The 24,579-nt window shown below is 45.7% G+C and overlaps 2 protein-coding genes across 2 annotated transcripts in view; both read left to right on the forward strand.

The window, feature by feature from the left end:
* The window catches only part of KMT2A (lysine methyltransferase 2A), an 80,255-nt gene extending 60,633 nt beyond the window's left edge, over positions 1–19,622 (forward strand). Inside the window, exons 30-37 of the mRNA XM_034665877.1 lie at positions 486–544; positions 1,646–1,816; positions 3,519–3,593; positions 12,238–12,412; positions 12,572–12,679; positions 13,328–13,411; positions 13,827–13,956; positions 14,658–19,622. Of these exons, the coding sequence (XP_034521768.1) occupies positions 486–544; positions 1,646–1,816; positions 3,519–3,593; positions 12,238–12,412; positions 12,572–12,679; positions 13,328–13,411; positions 13,827–13,956; positions 14,658–14,933 (1,078 nt within the window). The 3' untranslated portion in view covers positions 14,934–19,622. The remainder of the gene's footprint in view (positions 1–485; positions 545–1,645; positions 1,817–3,518; positions 3,594–12,237; positions 12,413–12,571; positions 12,680–13,327; positions 13,412–13,826; positions 13,957–14,657) is intronic.
* Positions 19,623–20,222: 600 nt separating this feature from the next.
* TTC36 (tetratricopeptide repeat domain 36) overlaps positions 20,223–24,579 on the forward strand; it is a 5,183-nt gene continuing 826 nt past the window's right edge. Inside the window, exons 1-3 of the mRNA XM_034665626.1 lie at positions 20,223–20,427; positions 21,798–21,986; positions 24,411–24,577. Of these exons, the coding sequence (XP_034521517.1) occupies positions 20,310–20,427; positions 21,798–21,986; positions 24,411–24,577 (474 nt within the window). The 5' untranslated portion in view covers positions 20,223–20,309. The remainder of the gene's footprint in view (positions 20,428–21,797; positions 21,987–24,410; positions 24,578–24,579) is intronic.

Raw genomic sequence — 24,579 nt, forward strand, 5'->3', positions numbered from 1 at the left:
AAATGAATAATGCTGTACATACTGTTCTGTACTTGGATTTTTTTTTTACTTATGTAAACTGCCCTTTATTGATATGCATTTGGGTTGTTTGGAAGATTTATTTTTCGAAAATGAAAATTGGTGGTTGTTTACTGGCTCCTACAGCTTGCTTTTGTTTTTGGTTAAATCAGTTAATTTACTTAAGTAACTTCCAGAACTGCTTCTAACGAGTGTCCTTTTATTTTTTTCCTAATACTGAGGGTATCTACAAACTCCAAAAGCCCAAATTTAATGTCAGTACTTAGGAAAGAATCTCATAAAAGAGAGCTTTATGTTACGCACCATACAGTAGTGTGATGGTGTTTCTCCAACACGTTATACACTAGACATCCCGTGGTCCGTTTCTAGTAGTTGTGCTATGTAACCAATACAGCACTACGGCCGACTGGACAGTTTTTATCTTTGAATTGATGTTACATCTCACATTGGGTTTTCTTCTCATTTAGGCAAGTTCTTCCTGAGATTCAGGCAACACAGAATCCAGCAAATGAGCAAGAAAGTACAGGTATGTGGGTGGGTAACAGGTTAGAATTAGAATTTCAAAGTCAAAAGTACTATAAAAATTGCCTACATTATCTGTGAATTTTCCAAATTAAAAAAAAAAAAAATCTAAGCTCCAAGGAAGTAAAGTGATTGGCCAGAGGTGTAGACTAACCCTCAGGGCATCTATTCCCTGGCCCAGTGCCCTTCCGCACCGTAGTCTGTGACATCTGTCGACTGCTCTGCTCTACTTGCGTAACAACAGTGTGGCCTTAATAGCTAGTGGTTACCTGACCTCATCCCTTAGCTGTCGCTGAAGAAAACCCCATATCTGGTCACAACCCCAGATACATCTCTGTAGCACTTTCCATCTGTACTACTGAATTTGATCAGTAAAGAACTGGCCACTTCAGGATTAGAGAGATCTGGATATAAGGTTTGCCCATTTCCATCGAGGGAACTTCCCAGAAGAGAGGCAGGTAGAGAAAATGCTCAGGCATAACATTTGGGATGTAATCACATTCTGCTGGTTGGCTCATTCCTCAGTAGGACTGAGGCACCTCTTTCTGTCAGAACGCTGGGCAGGGTGGTGACAGACTTTGGAGCCAAATGGGTTGAAATCTCAGCTTACCACTTGTTAATTGTATGAACTTGGGCTAGTTACTTACCATCTGTCTGCCTCGGGTGTCTCACCTTTGAAGTGTACGTAACAATAACACCTCACTGGGTCATTGTGAGGTTTATCTGCTTTAATCTATAGGAAGTTCCTAGAAGAGTGCCTCATGCATAGTGCTCCATTCGTATTAATCATTATTATTTTTTAGCTTTGACCTTATTGAGGGCAATTGCTTATTGAAAAACTATCAAATTGTCATACCAGAAACTACCACAGAGACAGCATGACTTCAGGTAAAAAAAAAAAAAAAAAAAAATCTAGTTTTAGTCACTTTCTAGCTATGACCCAGGGCAAGTTTCTTCACATCTTTGGGCCTCAGTTTTGTTATCTGTAAATGGGAGTAATCATACCGACTGTGGAATGTTAGTAGGCTTGGAGATAACGTATCAGTGCTCAGTAAGTGTTTGCTGACGCAACCAGTTTGGCCCCTATCCATCTTCTCCCTCGTAGAACCTAAAACAGTGGAAGAAGAAGAAGGTAATTTCAGCTCTCCGCTCATGCTTTGGCTCCAGCAAGAACAGAAGAGGAAGGAAAGCATTGCTGAGAAAAAGCCCAAGAAAGGACTTGTTTTTGAAATTTCAAGTGATGATGGATTTCAGATCTGTGCAGAAAGTATCGAAGGTGAGTGGCTTAAATGAGGTTGGCAGGCGCCCGGCTGGCTGTCAGTAAACTTCCGACTCTGGATCTCAGGGTCATGGGCTCGAGCCCCACATTCAGCGTAGAGATTACTTAAAAAAAAAAAAATGAGGTTGTCTCACCAGCACAGACTCTGTCTCGGCCAGATCCACGCTTGCTTACATTAGTACCGTTGATGTGGGCAGTTGTGTGCTAGGCATTACAGAGCGTACTTGACGGCATTACACATCTAACTTGTCCTTAAGAAGTTGGTGTTATTGGAGAAATAGTCCAGAATTTAGCAGAGCACGTGAGATGTCTTCTCTCTCCTCGTTTTCTACCACTTCTTCGTGTACTTCAGAGTCCATTCTCTCTCACCCTCGTGCCTTCACCGTTTCTTCCCTCTGCCCAGAATGTTCTTTCACCCTTGCTTACCTGGTGAACTCTACCTTGTCCTGACCTTCTGAGACAGATAAGCGCTCCCATTCCCTCTTTTCTGCTCCTTTTAGAATCTTAAATGCTTTTCTTAGAGCTTAAATTTTGTTTTTATAAATGTCTATTTACTTTTACGTCTTACTCAACAGAGAACTTCCTAGAAAGGCTTGCATTTTATTTTCTAGTTCCTCTTTGTATCCCAAGCATATAGGTGCTTATTAGCTGTAAAGGAAGGACTAGTGAATGTTTTCTAGGAAGTAAGTACTAGAGGAATTTGAAGGAAAGATCCATGGGTGTCACTTAGTTTTGTCAAAACCAGGAAGAATGGTAGAATAGAAGATTCCATTAAAGGAGATAATAGAATTTGTTTGGGAAAAGGGATGCCAGCAAAGTTAGAAAGGATTGCATATGATGGGTTTAGAGTGTTCTCAGGTAGGAGAGGACGTCAAAATCCCAGTGGGGTAGTAGAGAGAAAATTGCGAAAGTGGGTTGGGCACTGGTTTTGGAAGGGCCTTCAGTGCCAAACCATGAGGCCTTTGAAAATCTGGGGAAGTGGAATAAAAGCAGAATTTCAAGAAGCTTAATGTGGTAGCTCTCGTTAAGGTGGACTGAATTGGAGACATGAGGTGGCAAGAGGTCACTAATGAGGGCATAGCTACAGTAGATATGTCAGGTAATAAAGCCCATTCCCAGCAGGGAAAGGGAGGAAAGAGCAGACACTCCTCAGGACTGCTTGGATATGGATAGTAGAGTGAGAAGTCCAGCGTGACTCTGAAGATTCAGGCCTGGGTCACTTAACAAAGATACGTAAGGAGAACAAAAAGACTATGTTGAGTGTATGAGTTCCCTGTACAACACACTGAGAATGAAGGGATTGTAAAGGTTTTCTAACCACACCTCCTTAGTTTTAAGGAACAGAGGTTAAGGTCTCCCCACAGTCCAGGTTAAATCGTTAATGCTAGTATTGTTTTGTTTAGGGCCACAGGGAATAGAAGTGATATCCAGCACTCAGGTTTGGGACCCAGACTACCATCAAGGGATGTGAATGTTCTGGGGATTCAGGGGTCGTTTTCAGAAGGTGTGAACCTCCTGTCTGCCTGTTGGATAATGCACCTTCTCAGCCGCTTTCTTACGCGAGGAACTCGTTGAAACTAAGAAAACAACAAAAAGCCATTTTAGCAGGGTGTTTTCACCCTGTAGAGAGTCTAAGCTCAGTGCTTTTGCTTGCCACTGGTGTTAGAGATATTTGATGGACTATTTTATTTCCTCACAGATGCCTGGAAGTCACTGACAGATAAAGTCCAGGAAGCTCGGTCAAATGCCCGCCTAAAGCAGCTCTCGTTTGCAGGTAACGGCCACAGAGGTCATTTTACCCTGCCTCAGAGTGTTCTGGTAACTTGTTGGTCTAAAGCTATAGAGTTGATTCTACAAAAGCATCAACCTTTTTTTTTTTTTAAATAATTTTTCACAACTTTATTGAGATACAATTCTTATACTATGTAGTTAGTTGACCCATATAAAACATACAGTTTAGTGGTTTTTAGCCTATTGACAGAGAAGTGCAACCATCACTACTGTATAATTCCAGAACATTTTCATCATCCCTGCAAGAAACCCCAGACTCATTAGCAGTCATTCCTTAGCCCCAGAGCCTGGCCACCATTAAACTACTTTGTGTCTCTAGGGATTTGTATGGACTCATACGATGTATGGCCTTTTGTGACTGGATTCTTTAGCATAATGCTTTCAAGCTTCCTATCTGCTGTAATATTGCATTGGGACTTTATTCTTTTTTTTTTCCTAAACAGATGAATTTTTTTATTGAGGTAAAATAACATAAAATTGACCATCTTGGGGCACCTGGGCGGCTCAGTCAGTTAAGCATCTGCCTTCGGCTCAGGTCATGATCCCAGGGTCCTGATCGAGCCCCTATTTGGGCTCCCTGCTCCGTGGGGAGCCTGCTTCTCCCTCTCCCTCTGCCTGCTGCTCCCCCTGCTTGTACACTCTCTCTCTCTCTGTCAAATAAATAAAATCTTTAAAAAAAAAAATTAGGGGTGCCTGGGTGACTCAGTCGTTAAGTGTCTGCCTTCGTCTCAGGGTGTGATCCCAGCGTTCTGGGATCGAGCCCCACATCAGGGTCCTCTGTTGGGAGCCTGCTTCTTCCTCTCCCACTCCCCCTGCTTGTCTCTTTCTCACTGGCTGACTCTCTCACTGGCTGTCTCTGTGTCAAATAAATAAAATCTTTAAAAAAAAAATTAACCATCTTAACCATTTTTAAGCGTACACAGTTCGGTGGTGGCAAATGCATTCACATTGCTGTGCAACCATCCATCCATCCATCCATCCCATAACTCTTGTTTTCTCTTGGAAAACTGAAGCTCCCCATTCCCCATTCTCTCCAGCCCCTGGCTACTACTGTTATTCTTTCTGTCGTTAGGATTTTGATTACCTTTGGTACCTCATGTAAGTGGAATTACATAAGTGGACTGGCTCATCTCACTTAGCATAATGTCCTCAAGGTTTATCCATTTTGTAGCATATTGCAAAATTTCCTTCCTTTTTAAGGCTGAATAATATCTCATTGTATTTATATGCCACAGTTTGCTTATTGATGGATTCATCAATGGGTACTTGGGTTGCTTCCACATTTTAGCTATTGTGAATATTCTGCTTTGTGAATATGAGTATGCAGGTATCTCTTCAAGACCCTGCTTTCCAGTTCTCAGGGGCAGATACCCAGAAGTGGAATTGCTGAATCATGTAGCGATTCCATTTTTTTTTTTTAAGATTTTATTTATTTATTTGACAGAGAGAGACTGCCAGCAAGAGAGGGAACACAAGCAGGGGGAGTGGGAGAGGACGAAGCAGGCTCCCAGGGGAGGAGCCTGATGTGGGGCTCTATCCCAGGACTCAGGGATCACACTCTGAGCTGAAGGCAGACGCTTAACGACTTAGCCACCCAGGCGCCCCATCCCTTTTTTTTTAAATAGTAATTCCATTTTTAATATTTTAAGGAACTGCCGTACTGATTTCCACGGTGGCTGCACCATTTTACATCCCCGCCAGCAGTGCCCAAGGGTTCCAGTTTCTACACATCCCATGTTTTTGTGATAGAAGCCATAAAACGGGTGTGAGATGGTATTTCATTATAGTTTTAATTTACATTTCTCTAATGATTCATGATGCTGAGCGTTTTTCCATGTGCTTACTGGTCATTCATAGATCATTTCTGGAAAAATATCTATTCAAGGTCTTTGCCCGTTTCTTAATCAGGCTTTGTTGTTGTTGTTGTTAAACGATTGAGTTTTAGAAGTTCTCTCTATATATTCTGGATATTAATCAGAGAGATGATTTGCAAATATTTACCCCATTCTGTGGGCTGCCTTTTAACTTTGGATAGTATATTTAGGGAACAAGAAAGTACAATTTGGTTTTTGGTTCTCAAAAAAATATATTTATTTATTTTAGAGAGAGAGAGAGCACACAAGAGGGGGGAGGGAGAGAGAATCTCAAGCAGACTCCACGCTGAGAATGGAGCCAGATGTGGGGCTCAATCACACGACCCTGAGATCATGACCTGAGCCAACATCAAGAGTTGGATGCTTAACCGACTGAGCCACCCAGGCACCCCAAGAAAGGATAGTTTGTACATGGCCTCTCCCAGTAGTCACTTTGAACTGATTACTGATAATATGTGTAAAATACTGCTCCTGGAATAAGCCAGTGTTCTGAACTCTGTGTTCTCAGCCTCAAACTGAGTAGCCAGCCCTTTGTTTTTGGCAACAGGACAGAAATTCCTTTGATTTATCCATGTCCTTTACTGCTACATGGAATGGTGGTAAGAAATCATGAGCTCTGGAGGCAGAAAAAACAGTGCAAGCTACATTTGTGCCCTTTTGCGATCAATATTACATTGAGTGCAAGCTAATTGACTTCTCTGAATCTCAATCTCCTTATCTAAAAAGGAATATAAATGTGACCTTCAAAATTTGTGGTGATAATTAATTAAATAATGAACCTGTTTTGTCATCTATACTCAAAATAAAGTTGTTGTTTTTTTTTTTTTAAATGAACCTAACAGGGGCGCCTGGGTGTCTCAGTTGGTTAAGCATCTACCTTCTACTCGGGTCGTGATCCTGGGGTCCTGGGATCGAGCCCCACATTGGGCTTCCGCTTGGCGGGGAGTCTCTTTGTCCCTCTGCCACTCCTCTGCCTGTGTGCGTGTGCTTGCTCTCTCTCTTCAAATGAATAAAATCTTTGGGGGAAAAAAGTATTTTAAAATTAATCAGTCGGGGTGCCTGGGTGGCACAGTGATTAAACGTCTGCCTTCAGCTCAGGGCGTGATCCCGGTGTTGTGGGATCGAGTCCCACATCAGGCTCCTCCGCTGTGAGCCTGCTTCTTCCTCTCCCACTCCCCCTGCTTGTGTTCCCTTTCTCACTGGCTGTCTCTGTCAAATAAATAAATAAAATCTTTAAAAAAAAAATTAATCAGTCAGTTAATTGATTAATGAACCTGACAATATTGGCTATTTATTTATATGCATGTAGATAAATATGGTTATTTATATGTACATAAGTAATGTTATTTATATATCTTAATTTACCTAACATGCCAAACTGACGTTTATCCTGACTAGAAGGATTTGAGACAGAATTCTGAAAAATCATCGAATACTAGCTTTCTGGCAGAGGGGATGGTGATAGTGTCTTTTGATGGACAAAATTTTTTAATTGCCATGAAGTCCAGTCTATTTTTTTCTTTTGTTACTTGTGCCTTTGCTGTCATATTCAGGAAGTCATTGCCAAATCCAGTGTCATGAGGGTTTTGTCCCATGTTTTCTTCTAAGAGTTCTATAGCTTTGGGTCTTTACACTAGCTTCTTGATCCATTTTGAGTTAATTTTCATATATGGTGTGAGGTAAAGGTCAACTTCATTCTTTTGCATGTGGATATCTGGTTTTCCTAGCACTGTTTGTTGAAAAGACTCTCTTCCGCCAGTAAATTATCTTGGCACCGTAGTTAAAAATCATGCGCCCAGGGGTGCTAGTGGGTTCAGTCTGTGGAGTATGTGACTCTTGATCTTGGGGTTGTGAGTTGAGCCCCATGTTAGGTGTAGAGATTACTTTAAAATAAAATCTTTAAAAAAATCATGTGACCAAATATGCAAGGATTTGTTACTAGACTCAGTTCTATTCCTCTGTCTTCATGCCAGTACCACACTGTTTTGATTAATTACTGTAGATTTGAGGTAAGCTTTGAAATCAGGCAGTTTGAATCCTCCAGTTTTGTTCTTTCTCAGGATTGTTTTGGCTATTCAAGATCCCTTCAGATTCCATATGAATTTTTTTTTAAGGTTTATTTATTGAGAGAGAGAGCATGAGTGGGAGGAGTGGCAGAGAGAATCTTAAGCAGACTCGCTGCTGGGTGCAGAGCCTGAGGCAGAGCTCAGTCTCAACAACCCTGAGATCAGGACCTGAGCTAAAACCAAGAGTTGGACACTCAGCCGACTGAGCCAGGCCTGCCCTCCTGTTGTATCTTCTTTTTAAAGTTGAAATAGAAAAAATAAAGTTGAGGGGCGCCTGGGTGGCATAGCGGTTGAGCGTCTGCCTTCGGCTCAGGGCGTGATCCCGGCGTTGTGGGATCGAGCCCCACATCAGGCTCCTTTGCTATGAGCCTGCTTCTTCCTCTCCCACTCCCTGCTTGTGTTCCCTCTCTCGCTGGCTGTCTCTGTCAAATAAATAAATAAAAATCTTTTAAAAAAAAAAGAAAAAGAAAAAATAAAGTTGAAATAGTTTCTCATTGTCATTAGATTTCAAATTAAATTTAGGCAGTTTAAAACCATATCATTGATACAGTTGTTTCGAGCAAACATTAAAGATTTTAATTACTTTAATGTAGAAACCTCCCACTGACTGTTTTTTCCATATCTATTTATCTCTCTAACCTTTGATTGGTCCTGGGAAGGGAAACAATGAGTACTTAGAAGAATTTAACTTTATACGGTTTTTTTGTTTTGTTTTGTTTTAAGAAATAGGGAGAGAAGGTATTTGAAGTATGTAACAGAAAATATTAACATTGGACGCCTGGGTGGCTCAGTCAGTTAAGCGTCTGCCTTTGGCTCAGGTCATGATCCTGGGGTCTGGGGATCAAGTCTCACATCAGGCTCCTTGCTCAGTGGGGAGTCTGCTTCTCCCCCTGCCTGCCATTCCCCCTGCTTGTGCTCTCTCTCACTGACAAATAAATAAATAAAATCTTAAAAAGAAAAGGAAAGAAAAGAAAAGAAAAGAAAGAAAGAAAGAAAAAGAAAGAAAGAAAGAAAGAAAATATTAACATTTATTTTAAGTGGCAGGTACATGTGTAGTTGTTGTAATAGCCTTTGTATTTTTCTGTATTTTAAATTCCTCAGAGTTTGTTTTTAGTTTTGTTTTTGATCTTTATTTATTTATTTATTTATTTATTTGAGTAAACTCTACACCCAACATGGGGCTCGAACTTACAACCTCAAGATCGAGAGTCTCATGCTTCTCTGACTGAGCCAGCCAGGCACCCCCAAGTTGTTTTTAATTAACAAAAAAGAGAACAAAGGACACAATAGGCATTTATCCCCCACAAAATACAAATGGACAGTAACATGGCCAGATACTCAATCTTACTCATAATTTTATTTATTTATTTATTTATTTATTTATTTATTTGAGAGGAAGGAGGGTGTGCGGAGGGAGAGAGAGAATCCTAAGCAGGCTCCATGCCCAACACGGAGGCTGACTAGGGGCCCAGTCTCACAACCCTGAGATCGTGACCTGAGCCACCCAGGTGCCCCACTCATAAGTTTTAAAATACATATTAAAACATGATTAACTGTTTTATTAATAGATTTATTAGCAAAGCTTTTATTAACAACGATTCAGAATTTGGATATAATTTAGATACAGATGGAAGAGACAGGTTCTCTCTTACATTAAAGGCAGATACATAAATTACTAATACACACATTTGGAGGAGTAGTTAAGCAATAGCTATGAAAGTTTTCAAGTCATGTACCCTTGCATCCAACAGTTACACTTCTAGGAACTTCTCCTGTAGGTAGTGTCAGTCAGGTCATAAAAATGTATGAGGGTGTTCACTCCAACATGGGTTAGCAAAAAACTAGAAGCAACCCAAATACTCCTCAAGAGGGGAATTTAGAAAGAGGTCCAAAGTAAGTTAATTGCAAAGGGTCAGTTGTAACAGTATATATGTGATCATGGTTCTCTTCAGATACTCTTATATATACATTCACTAAACAATGTATCTAAATATAGAGGATGGTTGTCTCAGAGGCGTGAAGCCTGGGGCGTTAGAATAGGCAGCTTTTACTTTCTGTACTATTTCACTTTATTTACATGAGTTGGTACTATTATAAATTTTTTAAAGAGTTAATTCAGGGACGCCTGGGTGGCTCCGTTGGGTAAGTGTCTGCCTTCGGCTCGGGTCCTGCATCAGGCTCTCTGCGCGGCGGGGAGCCTGCTTCTCCCTCTGCCTCTGCCTGCTGCTTCCCCTGTTTGTGCTCTCTCTCCCTCTCTGACAAATAAATAAAATCTTTAAAAAAAAAAAAAAGACTTAATTCAAATATATTTATAATGTGTTTTTTTTTTTTAAGATTTCATGTATTTATTTGACAGAGTGAGAGAGCACAAACAGAGGGAGCGGCAGAGGGATATACCTGAAGCTAATATAACACTGTATGTTGAAAGAAGAAAAGAAAGGGGAAAGAAAAGTTAAGATTCTCTTGGGTTCTCAGCCTCTGCCCCTCACTCTGCCCCTGTGCTGGGCCTGTGCAGCTCTCAACACGCTAGCTCTTGCACTGCACTCCTGAGATTCTTCCAGCACTCCTACCATCCCCCAGAGCTCAGGTCAAAGAAGTCCAGTAAATCTTGACTTCCTTCCGTTCCCTCGTCATTCACATCCAGTTGGTCGCCACTATTGACTCTCCCCTCAGAAGTATGAGTCATATTCTTCTCTCCGTTTCCTTCCTCAGAGATAGCCTCTATCATTGTCTTACAATAATATCAAAAAGCTGTGTAACTGGTCCCTGGGTCTCCCATCTCCTTCTGCTAGTGAATCCTCTGTGTCACCAGAAGTACCTCAAAAGCGTCTTATTGTTGCCTACCAATTACAGAATAAAATCTTCAACCCTTAAATGTTCGTTACTAAACAACACTGTTGAACCCCTGCAGTGTGCCCGGCAGCATGGTGGCCACTTAGGATGGAAGCCAAGTAGAATGGGCTTCGGTGAGTAGAAGCAGACTCGGGCCTGCCCTCCAAGGTCCAGTGCATCAACCCCTTCACAACAGGTCCCTGCCCCACAGCTTTATATTCTGGTGGCAGAGATAAGTGTTCCAAAGGATGAAATCCACTGACACAAAGGTGGGGCATTAGTGGCAGGGCGCCTCCTCCAGACGGAGTGGTCAGGAAAGGGGTCTGTTGAAGAGGTGACAGTAAAGCTGAGACCTGAGTGATGACAAGAGGGAGCCAGTCATTCAACAATTAGAGTAAAAGTCCTCCATGCCGAAGAAACAGAAAAGCTCTAAAGTGGGAATACCTTTGGTGGGTTTATCGTCTGTCTCTTCCATGAATAAAAGCTCCATCCATTCCTCCTTGCCTGTCTTGTTCACCTGTATTCCCAGGCTCTGTCTGGCACAGCGGAGAGATGGAAAGAAGGTGTGGGGTATAGTAGGTGCTCAGTACATACTTGTTGAATGAGTAAATGTATCCTCTACAACAGAGAGATCACTCCCTCTTGAGAGCTCCCACAGTACTCTATGCTGTACCTTTATTTGGATACATGCACAGTGTGTCATGGTTTGTGTGCCTGTCTGCCCCCCTCTGCCAAGAGCTTCTTGAGATGGGGGCCATGTGTAATTCATGTATGTTTTCCCATTATTGACACGGTACCTAATCTCGATATAAGCCCTCCAGTGCAAGTAGAGTTGATCCCTCAGCCTAAACATAAAAATGAACTTTTTGTAAAAATAAGTATTTTTTTTTTTTAGATTTTATTCATTTATTTGAGAGAGAGCACGTACAAGCAGGGGAAGGGGCAGAGGGAGAGAGAGAAGCAGATTCCCGTTGAGCAGGGACCCCGATGCAGGACTCAATCCCAGGATCCTGGGATCATGACCTGAGCCAAAGGTAGATGCTTAACTGACTGAACTAGCCAGGTGCCCCAGACATTGCTGTTTCTATTGTCAAAGTGGGGTGGCAGTTGTTGCGGTGCCCATCCCTTTAATGAAAGAAGCTGGTCATTTCAGAAAGCCTTTCACCATCGGTGCCAGCAACTTACATAAACTTATTTTTATAAAATAAAAAGAAATCAGAAATGCTCATTAATGGCTTGAGATTGAGTAAAACAAAGCATCTATCGAGTGTATCATTCCGTACATTCACTATGACAAAACAAAAGAAAGTTCTGTGTTAGGGTATTATTACTAACCATTCTTTTAAATTTTAGTGAGGTACCTGTGTGAGTATAAAGTTACGGAGCCCAGATACCCCATCACCCTGTAAACGAAATGGGATCATGGTTGGAGCCCCACAGCCCAAGGCTCAAACCTTGTCACACCAGCTGTGTGACCTTGGGTGTGGTATTTAAATTCTCTGAGCCTAGCTTGACTGACCTGAAAATGAAGCTGGTATATCCTGCCTCATGTGGGCATTAGGACCATGAGATGAACTGATACTTATAGCCTATCTGTGTGCATACAGAACATAGAAAATAGCTTGGTGGCGTGGTTTGTTTGTTTGTTTTTCAATCTACCATGAACATTTTCCAGATTGATAGACCTGTGTCTGCATCATCTTAATGGTTCGCTAATGCTAATTCTTGGCTAGTCTTTAATGCGGTTCACCCATGAGCAGCCTCTGGCAGAATTCTCTTGCTCAGACGTTTCTTTAGTACCAGGCAGTTTCCTGTTGGCTGTACCCCCGCTACCCTCGTGCCTTCTGCCCGGCAGGTGTTAACGGTTTGAGGATGCTGGGGATTCTTCACGATGCAGTCGTGTTCCTGATTGAGCAGCTCTCTGGTGCCAAGCACTGTAGGAATTACAAATTCCGTTTCCACAAACCAGAGGAGGCCAACGAACCCCCCCTGAATCCTCATGGCTCAGCCAGGGCTGAAGTTCACCTGAGGCAAGTTCCATTCTCTTTCCTAAGCAGCTTTGGGTCCCAATTTTATTATCTAATGCATTTTCCCCACATCACCTTTGAGATTTCCAGTGTCAAAGCTGTCCTTCGCTGATTCTGTTCAAAGCGTTTCTATTAAAGCGTGTTTTCATCTTTTGGCTCCAGGAAGTCAGCATTTGACATGTTTAACTTCCTGGCTTCCAAGCACCGGCAGCCTCCTGAGTACAACCCCAACGATGAGGAAGAGGAGGAGGTGCAGCTGAAGTCAGCGCGGTAAGCCTCGAGTGCGGGGGGGTCGTTAGGAGCACTCTGTCCCCTCTCCTCTGGCTGTTCAGGGCACTGTGCGGTTTCGCTTGGGTCAGAATTTCCCGGATCACATTGAAGAAGACCGAACTGTAGTTTGTATTCAAGTAGCAGTAGCCGGCTGGCAGAGGAGAGGAGAAATTCAAATAACTATAAGATGTATATTATATTTTCTTTAACCAAAGTAAGCTCTGTCAGCTTTGGCCGTACCGCTACCACCATAGTTACCATGGTCAGAAAAGACTGTGTGTAGCTATTATTGGCCTCATTTTACAAGACACTTGTTATTATGCTTGGCATTGAACAAAGGGAATAATGTGGTCATACTCTCTAGAAACCTTTTTTTTTTTGTTTAAAGATTTTATTTATTTATTTGACAGAGACAGCCAGCGAGAGAGAGAACACAAGCAGGGGGAGTGGGAGAGGAAGAAGCAGGCTCATAGCGGAGGAGCCTGACGTGGGGCTCGATCTCATAATGCCGGGATCACACCCTGAGCCGAAGGCAGATGCTTAACCGCTGTGCCGCCCAGGCGCCCCTCTCTAGAAACCTTTGATCCAAGACTCAAAAGTGATTATTTCCTGAAGAGAATTCATTAATAATATGCCTTGTCTCTTTAGGAGGGCAACTAGTATGGATCTGCCAATGCCCATGCGTTTCCGGCACTTAAAAAAGACTTCTAAGGAGGCAGTTGGTGTCTACAGGTATGGCTAAAATTGCAGAAGGAATTGCAGAAAACTTACCGTTTTCCAAAATTAAAGTGGCCCGAATGATGGAGTGACCTCTCTCAGTAAGTGAGGTTTTTCTAGCTGCTTTAATGGAACCTGATGTCCTCGGATCCTGCCCCTCCTTGGGTCGAACAAGGAGTTTAACTTAGTAAACGTTAAAATATTGCTACTTCTGGTGGGCTCCCGAATGGAGAAATCTTTCATTCTTGGCCATTTGTTAGAATAAATAATATACTCGAATCAAGTGGGTCCAGATTCTTTTTTTTCTTTCCAAGGGTCTGTCCTTCCTGGGGAACTGACAGAGTGGTTTTATTCATTTATTTGTGTATTCACACAGTGAGCCTGATTTGCGAAATTGGTGACCAATCTCCTTTCCATCTTTATGTCCCAGGTCTCCCATCCACGGCCGGGGTCTTTTCTGTAAGAGAAACATTGATGCAGGAGAGATGGTGATTGAGTATGCTGGCAACGTGATCCGCTCCATCCAGACCGACAAGCGAGAGAAGTATTACGACAGCAAGGTGAGTCCCTCGCTTTCACTGTCCCGGTTCTGGCATTGTTTGCAGAAAGGGGCCAGCAACTGAAAATAGGATTCCTACAGCCCAAAAGAAATAGTATATTTTATTAATTCAGACATACTTTTTTTTTTTTTTTAAAGATTTTATTTATTTATTTATTTGACAGAGAGAGAGACAGCCAGCCAGAGAGGGAACAGAAGCAGGGGGAGTGGGAGAGGAAGAAGCAGGCTCATAGCAGAGGAGCCTGATGTGGGGCTCGATCTCATAACGCTGGGATCACGCCCTGAGCGGAAGGCAGATGCTTAACGACTGCGCCACCCAGGCGCCCCATACTTTTTTTTTTTTAAACATTCTGACATCTTTACAATGTGTGGTGGACTCAGGAGAACTCAGAACCCACCCTAAGGTTTATTATACAAGGATACTCTTCAGAAGGTTTGTGTGAGTGGATCCCAGGCTCGAAAGCACCGATGTTTTAGGTTTCTCTTTCCTGTGGAGACACTGAGAAACCTCTGGTCTAGTAGCTGTAATGTAGGAATTTGCGATGGAAGCATCTTGAAAGATGGGAGAAATCTGCCCATTTTACTGGAAGAAACTTTTTTCACCCGCAGCTGGAAGCCACCTCAGGAAAAGGCTGGGACGTGTTCTCCAGCCCGAGCGGTGCTGAGTGATAAGGTGTCCCTTCCTCTCTCCCTCGCGTGTAGGGCATCGGCTGCTACATGTTCCGAATTGACGACTCAGAGGTCGTGGACGCCACCATGCATGGAAACGCCGCGCGCTTCATCAACCACTCGTGTGAGCCCAACTGCTACTCCCGGGTCATCAATATCGACGGGCAGAAGCACATCGTCATCTTCGCCATGCGCAAGATCTACCGCGGGGAGGAGCTCACGTACGACTACAAGTTCCCCATCGAGGACGCCAGCAACAAGCTGCCCTGCAACTGCGGCGCCAAGAAGTGCCGGAAGTTCCTGAACTAATGCTGCTCCTCCCCCCGTTGTCGGAGCGCGAGGACCCGGGGCCATCCAAAGCCGTGCCGAAGGCCTTTGCCAGCCGCTGCGCGTTCCAGGATTGAGTGGGCACCGTCGAGGGGCCTCCGTGATGACTGGGCTCCCTTACGTCCCAGATTCACGTGATACATGTGATCCTAGTCCTGGAGAGAGAGGAGGTCTCGAAGAAAAGATTCGCGACCGGCTTTCTAGCGGGGCCCCTCTGATTGTATGCCATGAAAGAGTGGGACATGGGGTCGCTAGCAGACTTGCCTGGAAGGAGCCTCTGGAGGGTTAGCTGTGTTGGGAGATTGGGCCTGAGCGTCTCCTCAGAGAGAAGTTGCCATCCTCGCCTTGGCCCTTTCCCAAGCACTGCAAGCGAGGGGTCAGCCAGGGCCCCCGATGTAGAGTTGGTTGGATACCTGATAGTTTGCCAGCCCGGCCCAGCCTGTAGCCGTCTGTTGAACAAACAGAGAAGGTCTGGTGGTTTTCCCTACTCTCCTCCCACTTGAGAGTTCACTTCTGGTTGGGAGACAGGATTCTTAGCACCTTTGGTGTCAAAAGGCTGTCTTGGGGTTGTGCCAATGAATCACCGAAAATGGAGCCTGTGGGCTTTAAGTGGGAGTGTTACCCCTATGAGCCTTATCTCAGCCAATTACCTTTCTTGACAATAGGAGTGGCGTCCCTCTTATTCCTCCTCCTCCTCCCTCCACTTTCTTCGTTCCCCCGTTTCATCCCACTGCTTTCCCGTTCTTTCTGGGTGGTAGAGGGGAGTGACTCCCTGCTCAAGGACACTCCCTGTCGGGCATCGTATATGCCTACAAAACGACCCCTGAGCCTGTAAGCACGCCCAGTGGGGAAGTGGACAGGAGCCATTGGCCATAACCAGACGGAATTTGGAGTTTTCGTAAAGCTCCACGGAGAGTTTTAAAGAAATATATGTAGCATGATTTTTTAGAAGAGGAGAAAGATTATTTAAATAGGATCTGAATCATGCAACAACCAGAGTATCACAACCAGGATGACCCCTGGGCCCCATTCCTAGGGCATGGTAACTTTATTTTCCCCTTGTTAAGACATAGGAAGACTTCATTTTTAAATGGTCGGTGTCCAGTTGAAGGCAGAACACTAATCAGATTTGAAGGCCCAAAACTTGGGGACTAGACCACCTTGTATCGAGGGACCTCTGCCACCTGTGCAAAATCCACAGGTTAAGTAGATTAAATGACACTACTGCCCTGATTACTCCTTAGGATGTGGTCAAAACAGCATCAAATGTTTCTTCTCTTCCTTTCCCCAAGACGGTGTCCTGAACCTGTTAAATTAAGTCATTGGATTTTACTCTGTTCTGTTTACAGTTTACTATTTAAGGTTTTATAAATGTAAATATATTTTGTATATTTTTCTATGAGAAGCACTTCATAGGGAGAAGCACTTATGACAAGGCTATTTTTTAAACCGCGGTATTATCCTAATTTAAAAGAAGATCGGTTTTTAATAATTTTTTATTTTCATAGGATGAAGTTAGAGAAAAATATTCAGCTGTACACACAAAGTCTGGTTTTTCCTGCCCAACTTCCCCCTGGAAGGTGTACTTTTGTTGTTTAATGTGTAGCTTGTCTGTGCCCTGGTGACATACACGTGTCCTGGGTTTGCTCTTTGACAATAAATGGACAAGGAAGGTCACCCTACTCCATTGGGCCACTCCCCTCCTTCCCGTGTGGAAGCTCCTCCGAAGGCTGTGGTAGTACCCGACACAGCAGCGCCCCCCTCCTTCCCCGCACGCCCTCTCCCTTCGGGGACTAGCTCGGAGTGGTGAGAGGGGTCACCTCCATTTCCCTCATCCTGCCCTACTTCCGAGATAGCAACCAAGTTGAATGGCACCCTGACATTTTCCTCACCATCTGCCTCATCGGTCACCTCGTCCCCCTTTCCCTCTGCCCCCCAAGTCCTCATACCTGCGAAGAACCCACGGACCCCCCGTGCCCTCTTGTGGGGCAGCCCGTTGAAACTGAAGCACAGTCTGACCACTCACGCTAGCGCAGATTGTCCTCTGCCTCCTCGGCCGCTGGGTTTCAGAGCAGTGCAGTCCAGTAGAGGGCAGGGCGCCCTTCTCTCCCGCAAGAAGCCCATTCCTATGGAAGTCTAGCAAAGCAATACGACTCAGCCCTGCGCTCTCTGCCCCAGGACTCATGGCTCTGCTGTGCCTTCCACCCTGGGCTTCCTGTTCTTCCGTGACCTTAAGAACTGTGTCTGGTGGCTTTGCTGGAACATTGTCACTGTTTTCGCTGTCATGCAGGGAGCCCAGCACTGTGGCCAGGATGGCAGAGACTTCCTTGTCATCATGGAGAAGTGCCAGCAGGGGACTGGGGAAAAACACTCTACCCAGACCTCGCCTCCCTTCCTCCTTTGCCCGTGAACAAGATACAGTGGCCCTAGGGGTTCCACTAGTGTCTGGTTTCCTTTATTATTGCACTGTGTGAGGTTTTTTTGTAAATCCTTTTATTCCTTTTCTTTTTTTTTAAAGAAAAAAAACCTTAAGCTGCATTTGTTACTGAAATGATTAATGCACTGATGGGTCATGAATTCACCTTGAGAAAGACCCAAAGGCCAGTCAGGGGGTGGGGGAAACTCAGCTAAATAGACCTAGTTACTGCCCTGCTAGGCCATGCTGTACTGTGAGCCCCCTCCTCATTCTCTTTCTACCAATCCCGAACCCTGAGGCCAGGGGAGGGACTCACATCTCTCCTCCTCTTGCCAGCTGCAGACGGTTTGCCTTGCCTTTCCACTCCCTGTCAACCATAGAAATGAGGAGTTCCTCTTCTAGCTCGGCCTTGAGTCCATTGCCAAAATTCAGCATACCTGCCAGCAACTTGGGGAATAAGCTAAGGTTTCCCTACAAGAGGGAAAGAAGGCAAAACAAACAAAAACCGGCATATCTGTCTCCAAAACACCTGAGTTTGTTTTGAAAGTGACCAAGGGAATCTCCGCACAAAAGTGCAGACCGAGGAACTGTGGTGGGTCATTCCCAGGGATCCCCCAAGGGGCATCCCGAATCCCTAAGGAGTCACAGCTGCAAGCCTGGTCAGTTCTCAGTGAGAGAGCCAGCTCACGTAGAGCTTTGCTGCTAGAACCTGTTGTGGCTGCATTTCCTGGTGGCCAGTGACAACTGTGTAACCGGAACAGCTGCATGGCGCTGACCCTACGGCCGGAACTTGGTCCCTTGGCTCCCTCTGTTACCGTCCACCACCTCCAGCACAGCCCCTCCGGTTTTTAGACCAATCACCAGAAATAAGGGGGAAGCCCTGGCAGCTATAATATATATAAGTTTTCAACCAGACTCCTTTGCCGGGATACAGTCCGCCACCCCGCTTGCCTCCGTCAACACCCCCGGCCAATGCAGTGAGCACCATGCAGCTCCCTTGATTTAAAATATACAACAACATCATTAAGAAAAAAAAAAAACAAAAAAAAAAAACAAAAATCTTTTGATGAATGTATCTTTCTAAAGGACTGACGTTCAATCAAATATCTGAAAATACTAAAGGTCAAAACCTTATCAGATGTTAACTTTTAAGTTTGATTTGGGATTTTTTTAACTAGAAATCAAGTTTGGGTTTTTGTTTTTTCTTTTTTCTTTTTAAAGGAAAAGCGGGTCATTGCAAAGGGCTGGGTGTAATTTTATGTTTCATTTCCTTCATTTTAAAGCAATACAAGGTTATTGAGCAGATGGGTTTGTGCCGAATCATGAATACCAGTCAAGTCTCACACTCTGAAAACTTGCAACTTTTTTGTTTTTTCAGATAAATATAAATATGATATATATAGGAACTAATATAGTAGTGCACCATGTAACAGCCTAGTTCAGTCCATGGCTTTTAATTCTCTTAACACTATAGATAAGGATTGTGTTACAGTTGCTAGTAGTGGCAGGAAAACGTCAGTCTGGCGCTCCTCTGATCCTCCGAAGTTGGGGGGGGACCCAAACCGCAAAGGGACAGTGACACGGTCCGTTCCCAGGGTCAGAGAGGAACGTAGAAATGGTGTCACCCGGATTTTTTCTGCCCATGAATGTTGCCAGTCAGTACCTGTACTCCTTGTTTCTCTATTTTTGGTTATGAATGTTGGGGTTACCACCTGCATTTAGGGGAAAATTGTGTTCTGTGCTTTCCTGGTATCTTGTTCCGAGGTACTCTAGTTCTGTCTTTCAACCAAGAAAATAGACTTGTGGTGTTTCTTTTATTGAACTTTTAACAGTCTCTTTAGTAAATACAGGTAGTTGAATAATTGTTTCAAAAGCTCAACAGATGACAAGCTTCTTTTCTAGAAATAAGACATTTCTTGACAACTTTATCACGTATAACAGATCTTTTGGTTTTTTTCCTTGTGTTCTTCCAAGCTTCTGGTTAGAGAAAAAGAGAAAAAAAAAAAAAAAGGAAAAAATGTGTCTAAAGTCCATCAGTGTTAACTCCCTGTGACAGGGATGAAGGAAAATACTTTAATAGTTCAAAAAATAATAATGCTGAAAGCTCTCTACGAAAGACTGAATGTAAAAGTAAAAAGTGTACATAGTTGTAAAAAAAAAAAAGGAGTTTTTAAACATGTTTATTTTCTATGCACTTTTTTTTATTTAAGTGATAGTTTAATTAATAAACATGTCAAGTTTATTGCTGCACACGATCAAGCTTTCTTTTGGCTTTGGGTGGGGCGAAGGGGGGAAGGGGACCAGCAGCGAGTGGGCTGTGGCCTGATTGCAAAGTACCAGCCATGGCCCTTTCTTTGAAGGTGGAATCATTAAATCACTCTGCCTCCCCTTCCTCCAGGCCCCACTTCACACTGACTCTCCAAACTGTTTCTTCCTCCCCGGCTCATCAGTGGTTTGTGTTCAGGACCTAATTAATGCTGGGTATGAGGAAGGGGTCAGGAGGACAAAGAGCTTAACCTCCCGCATATCCCCCATTTTTATCATCTGTGGGCAGTCAAGAGGCCTTCAACCAATTTCCTGCCAGTCTAGGAATATATTAAAGCGAAAGCATTTCAGGGAGAACCTGAACAGCACCCTCTCCGCTTCACTCCACCTTAAGGCAGAAATTGGATTCATTTACTCCGTTCCCCTTAAAACTGGGGTGGGGGTGGGAAGGCAGTTGAGAACTATTTGTAAATATTCTGCCAAGCCGGGAGTTGCTAACCCCAGGCCGAATGAGGTGGAGTTTACACTACAGCCAAGGAATGGAAGACACTCCTCATGGGGGATGGACCTCAAACAGAACCTCTGCCCTCTAGATCAACTGGCCACGAGGCTCAGCCCCCACCCCTTCCTCCCTCCTCTGTCCTGAGTCACCTTCTGGGACTTGGGAGTCGAGCACCATGGGGACTCCAAATGACCAGGCAGTGTTGCAGGCCATCTTCAACCCTGACACCCCATTTGGAGACCTTGTTGGGTTGGACGTAGGAGAAGAAGTGGAGAAGGCAGAAGTAGATGAAGGTGAGTTTGACCTTGGACTACAGTGCTCCACACTGGCTGGCCTCACCGCGGTGGCGTGACGGTGGTCTCACAAGGCCCCTTGTTCCATGACCCTTGGACAATGATTGAGGTTGGAATGCGAGAGGTCGGCTGATCCTTAGTGCACTGGCGGAGGCTTGGCAAGAGTTCCTCTGCCAAGAGGAGCAAGTCGTGGTTTGTCTGTCCTTCAGCCCTCATACCTCTGAACTTAACCTCACCCCTTAACTCACCCCGTAATCCATAATCCAGGCTCAACTGTGCTGGGGGAAAGGGTGGAGAGCTGCTCAACTCACATCTTTGTCATGACAGGGCATTTCATTCCACAGGTAATGGAAGGGCAGGGGTGGCTCAGTTGAAAAGTTCCGACCTCAGCATGAAGCACCTAAGCAAGCGCTCAGCGTTACACACCTTTACAGACGCAGCCCTGAGCGAGTCCCGCCGGAGTGGAGGCACTCACTGGCCCTTCCTTAAGTCGCTAACGGGGGCGAAGTTCTATCCCCATCAGGAGTTTTTTGGGTTTTGTTTTAATTAAGTAGGTTCTATGCCCAACATGAGGTTTGAACTCATGACCCTGAGATCAAGAGTTACATGCTTGGGGCGCCTGGGTGGCTCAGTCGTTAAGCGTCTGCCTTCGGCTCAGGGCGTGATCCCAGCGTTCTGGGATCGAGCCCCCCATCAGGCTCCCTGCCCCGCTGGGAGCCTGCTTCTTCCTCTCCCACTCCCCCTGCTTGTGTTCCCTGTCTCGCTGGCTGTCTCTCTCTCTCTGTCAAATGAATAAATAAAATCTTTAAAAAAAAAAAAAAGAGTTACATGCTCTACTGAGCCAGCCAGGCGCCACCCCCACCCCCGTTAGTTTTTGATGACCTTTGTTTCTAAAGGAGTGAAGCGTAGGTCTTACGGAAGCTTCAGTCTGAAAAGCTGAGGGATAGGTTGGATGTGATTTTCATGGTCTGAGTATGTCTTGGTGGTGTTCGGGTTGGAGGCAGTATGATAGAACAAAATGGGGACAGAATAAGGAGCCAGGAAGACATGGGCTCAAATCCAAGCTGTGCATTTAGGAGCTGTGTGACCTTGAGTAAGTCCTTTAGCTACGGGGCTGAGTTTGGGCTTCATTCTCTTGGCAATGAGCCGACAAAGTCCCTTTCCCAGGTCCCTTTGGAACTTAGTGCTAGCTCTCAGCCTTGGTGACCTCAGCTCCCCCTGCCCACACACTGCATCTTGACCCCTGCCGTGGCCTACATCCCAGCCTGGCCAGCTCCTGCTCAGGCCCCAGCTTTCTAAAGCCTGAGGGGGCTTTTGCTTCCTGCTCCCAACTGCATACCTGTCCCCTCCTGGCTCCCTCCCTCACACAGATGGCGTTTTCCCAAGAGCACAGCTGGAGCAGGCCAAGGCCCTGGAGCTGCAGGGGGTAATGGCCGCCGAGGCTGGTGACCTCAGCACAGCCGTGGAGAGGTTTGGCCAAGCCATCAACTTGCTGCCGGAGAGGGCCTCTGCCTACAACAACCGGGCCCAGGCCCGCCGACTCCAAGGAGATGTGGCAGGTGAGGGGGGACGCCCCAGAGCTTCTGCAGGGGGGCCCTGGAGTCCACAGACCAGAGATGAAGTGCTTGTGGGGCTGCAGAGTCACTAAACTCTTCCGGAATCTGTGTTCTTACTTATAAGCCATATCTTACGGGCCCTGCTAATCTCAGGGTGGTTGTGAAAATCAGAAGAGATTGCATTCCATTCCTTTATTTAACAAACATGTAATGAGAGTCTGCCGTTGGAGCAGTGGGCTAGGCGCTGAGGACAAACAGGCAAGACAGACTACTTACAGCGATTACCCTGTGCCAGGCATCCAGCACTTTCCACGTGAGCTACAGTAACTCATTTAATCCTTACTACAGCCCCAAAAGGTGTGTGCTGTTGTAACCTCCATTTTACAGACAAAGGAACTAGAGCAGAGCTGGGATTTGAACGAGGTGGCAGGGCTACCGAGTCTGTGCTCTGAATGCCCCTGTGCTAGTGCTTCTGAAGCTTACAGTCCATGGGGGAAGGACAGACACGTAAACCTGATCATGTGTCTAACAAGTTGGGAGGGCTCTGTGGGGTATCTGCCCCGAGGGGTAAGATTGATTTTTTAATTTTTTAAAAATATTTTATTTATTTGAGAGAGAGAGAGCAGGGGAAGGGGCAGAGGGAGAATGAGAAGCAGACTCCCCACTGAGCAGGGAGCCCCATGTGGGGCTGGACCCCAGAATCACGACCTGAAGGCAGAGGCCTGACTGAGACCCCCAGGTGCCCCAGGGGTGAGTTTTAAAGACTGAGTAGGAGGTAGCTGGATGGAGGGGAGAGAGCGGGAGAAGGCATAGCCCGTAGGTGTCCAGAGGCATGAAAAGGTAGAGGAAACTTCAGATCTCTGGGCTAGCTGGAAGGAGGAGGGGTGGAAGGGTAGAGTAGAGCCTGGAGAAGTAAATAGGGGCCTGATGGTGAAGAACCGGGAATGTGAGGAAGAGGTTGACTGTCTTGAAAACATGGGGAATCATTAAAGGATTTTAACTGGGGAGACTAGGGAGTGACTGGATCAAACCTGCTGTACTTGGGTTCTTCTACAGTGGGGACAATGGGACACAGAAGGCCTTGCTAGGGACCAGAGGGCAGACTGATGTGAAGGCATGCCAGCCTGGGGGCTTTGGACTCCACTCTGGGAACGGTGGGGAACCAAGGGCCCCTTTTCCAGGCTTTCTTACCTGGCTGTGGCAGGACCCGGCAGGGCTGGGCCAGGCTGTAAAAGCAGCCAAGGACAGTCTGCAGACCAAAACTCCAGAGAGGAACGGAGGCGATTGATGCTGCCTGGAGAAAGGCAATTCCTCCAGACCAGCTCCTTGGAGGGAAACCCAGAAACGCTGTGATCAGAGAGCTTCTTAACCGTCTGGGTGGCCTGGGGAGCATAGCCCCTGCTGGGTTCTGGGCTCAAAACACACAGAAACAGGACAGAGATGGGCCTGTCTGTAGGATGATGCTGGAGTTCATTAAGCACCCTGACAGCCCTTCTGACTAGAGCATGAGTGAACTGAGGCAGAGCCCAGAAAAACTGCAGCTGGGCCCTAAGGTACATACCAGCGGGCTGCCTGAGGTTGAGTTCAGAGTTCTAATGCCTAATCCGACTATTTTATGAGAATGATACACATAAAAATGCCCATGTCCGGGGCCAGCTCTTGCTCCAAGATCTCCTTTACTGAAAATAGATACAAAATAATGAAGATCATGGAGATGGAGTATGAGGAAAGGCAGTCAGAGGGAGAACAGGTTTAAAGCATACAATGAGGGGCGCCTGGGTGGCTCAGTCGTTAAGCGTCTGCCTTCGGCTCAGGGTGTGATCCTGGAGTTCTGGGATCGAGCCTCAGCCCCACATCAGGCTCCTCTGCTGGGAGCCTGCCTCTTCCTCTCCCACTCCCCCTGCTTGTGTTCCCTCTCTCGCCGGCTGTCTCTCTCTGTGTCAAATAAATAAATAAAAATCTTTGGAAAAAAAAAAGCATACAATGAATGAGAGGAGAGAAACGCCTTCAGAAGGAAAAGAAAGAGAAAGGAATTTTATTGCATTTGTAAGAAATGGTTTTCAGTACAATTTTTTTAGACTCAGAGACTCAGTCACCTGGCACAGGGTTGACGCTTAATAGCGTAGAAGCAGAATACACTGCCTGCTACTGCTGGACCACTTGCCAGATTCATGAACCTAGTGACCATTCAAAATCGTCCCAGCACGCTTCGTGTTCTGGTGTATTGGATAGTGAAAGGTAACAGGGACTCCCAGCTCTGCCACTGTAGACGGGCTGTGCAGCCCCGGGCAAGTCTTGCCAGCTTCTCCAGTCCGCATCCGTGCGGTGGGAAGAACGATACACAGCTGAGGAGCAAGAGCAGGCGGGCCGTGGGGTGGCCGAGCCCCGGAGCCGCGGTTCTGACCCTCCCGCCTGCCCTCCCCGCAGGCGCCCTGGAGGACCTGGAGCGCGCCGTGACGCTGAGCGGCGGCCGGGGCCGCGCCGCCCGCCAGGGCTTCGTGCAGCGCGGGCTCCTGGCGCGGCTGCAGGGCCGGGACGACGACGCCCGCAGGGACTTCGAGCGAGCGGCGCGGCTGGGCAGCTCGTTCCGCGCGGC

The sequence above is a fragment of the Ailuropoda melanoleuca genome, chromosome 8, assembly GCF_002007445.2.
Source record: "Ailuropoda melanoleuca isolate Jingjing chromosome 8, ASM200744v2, whole genome shotgun sequence".
NCBI classification, from domain to species: Eukaryota; Metazoa; Chordata; class Mammalia; order Carnivora; family Ursidae; genus Ailuropoda; species Ailuropoda melanoleuca.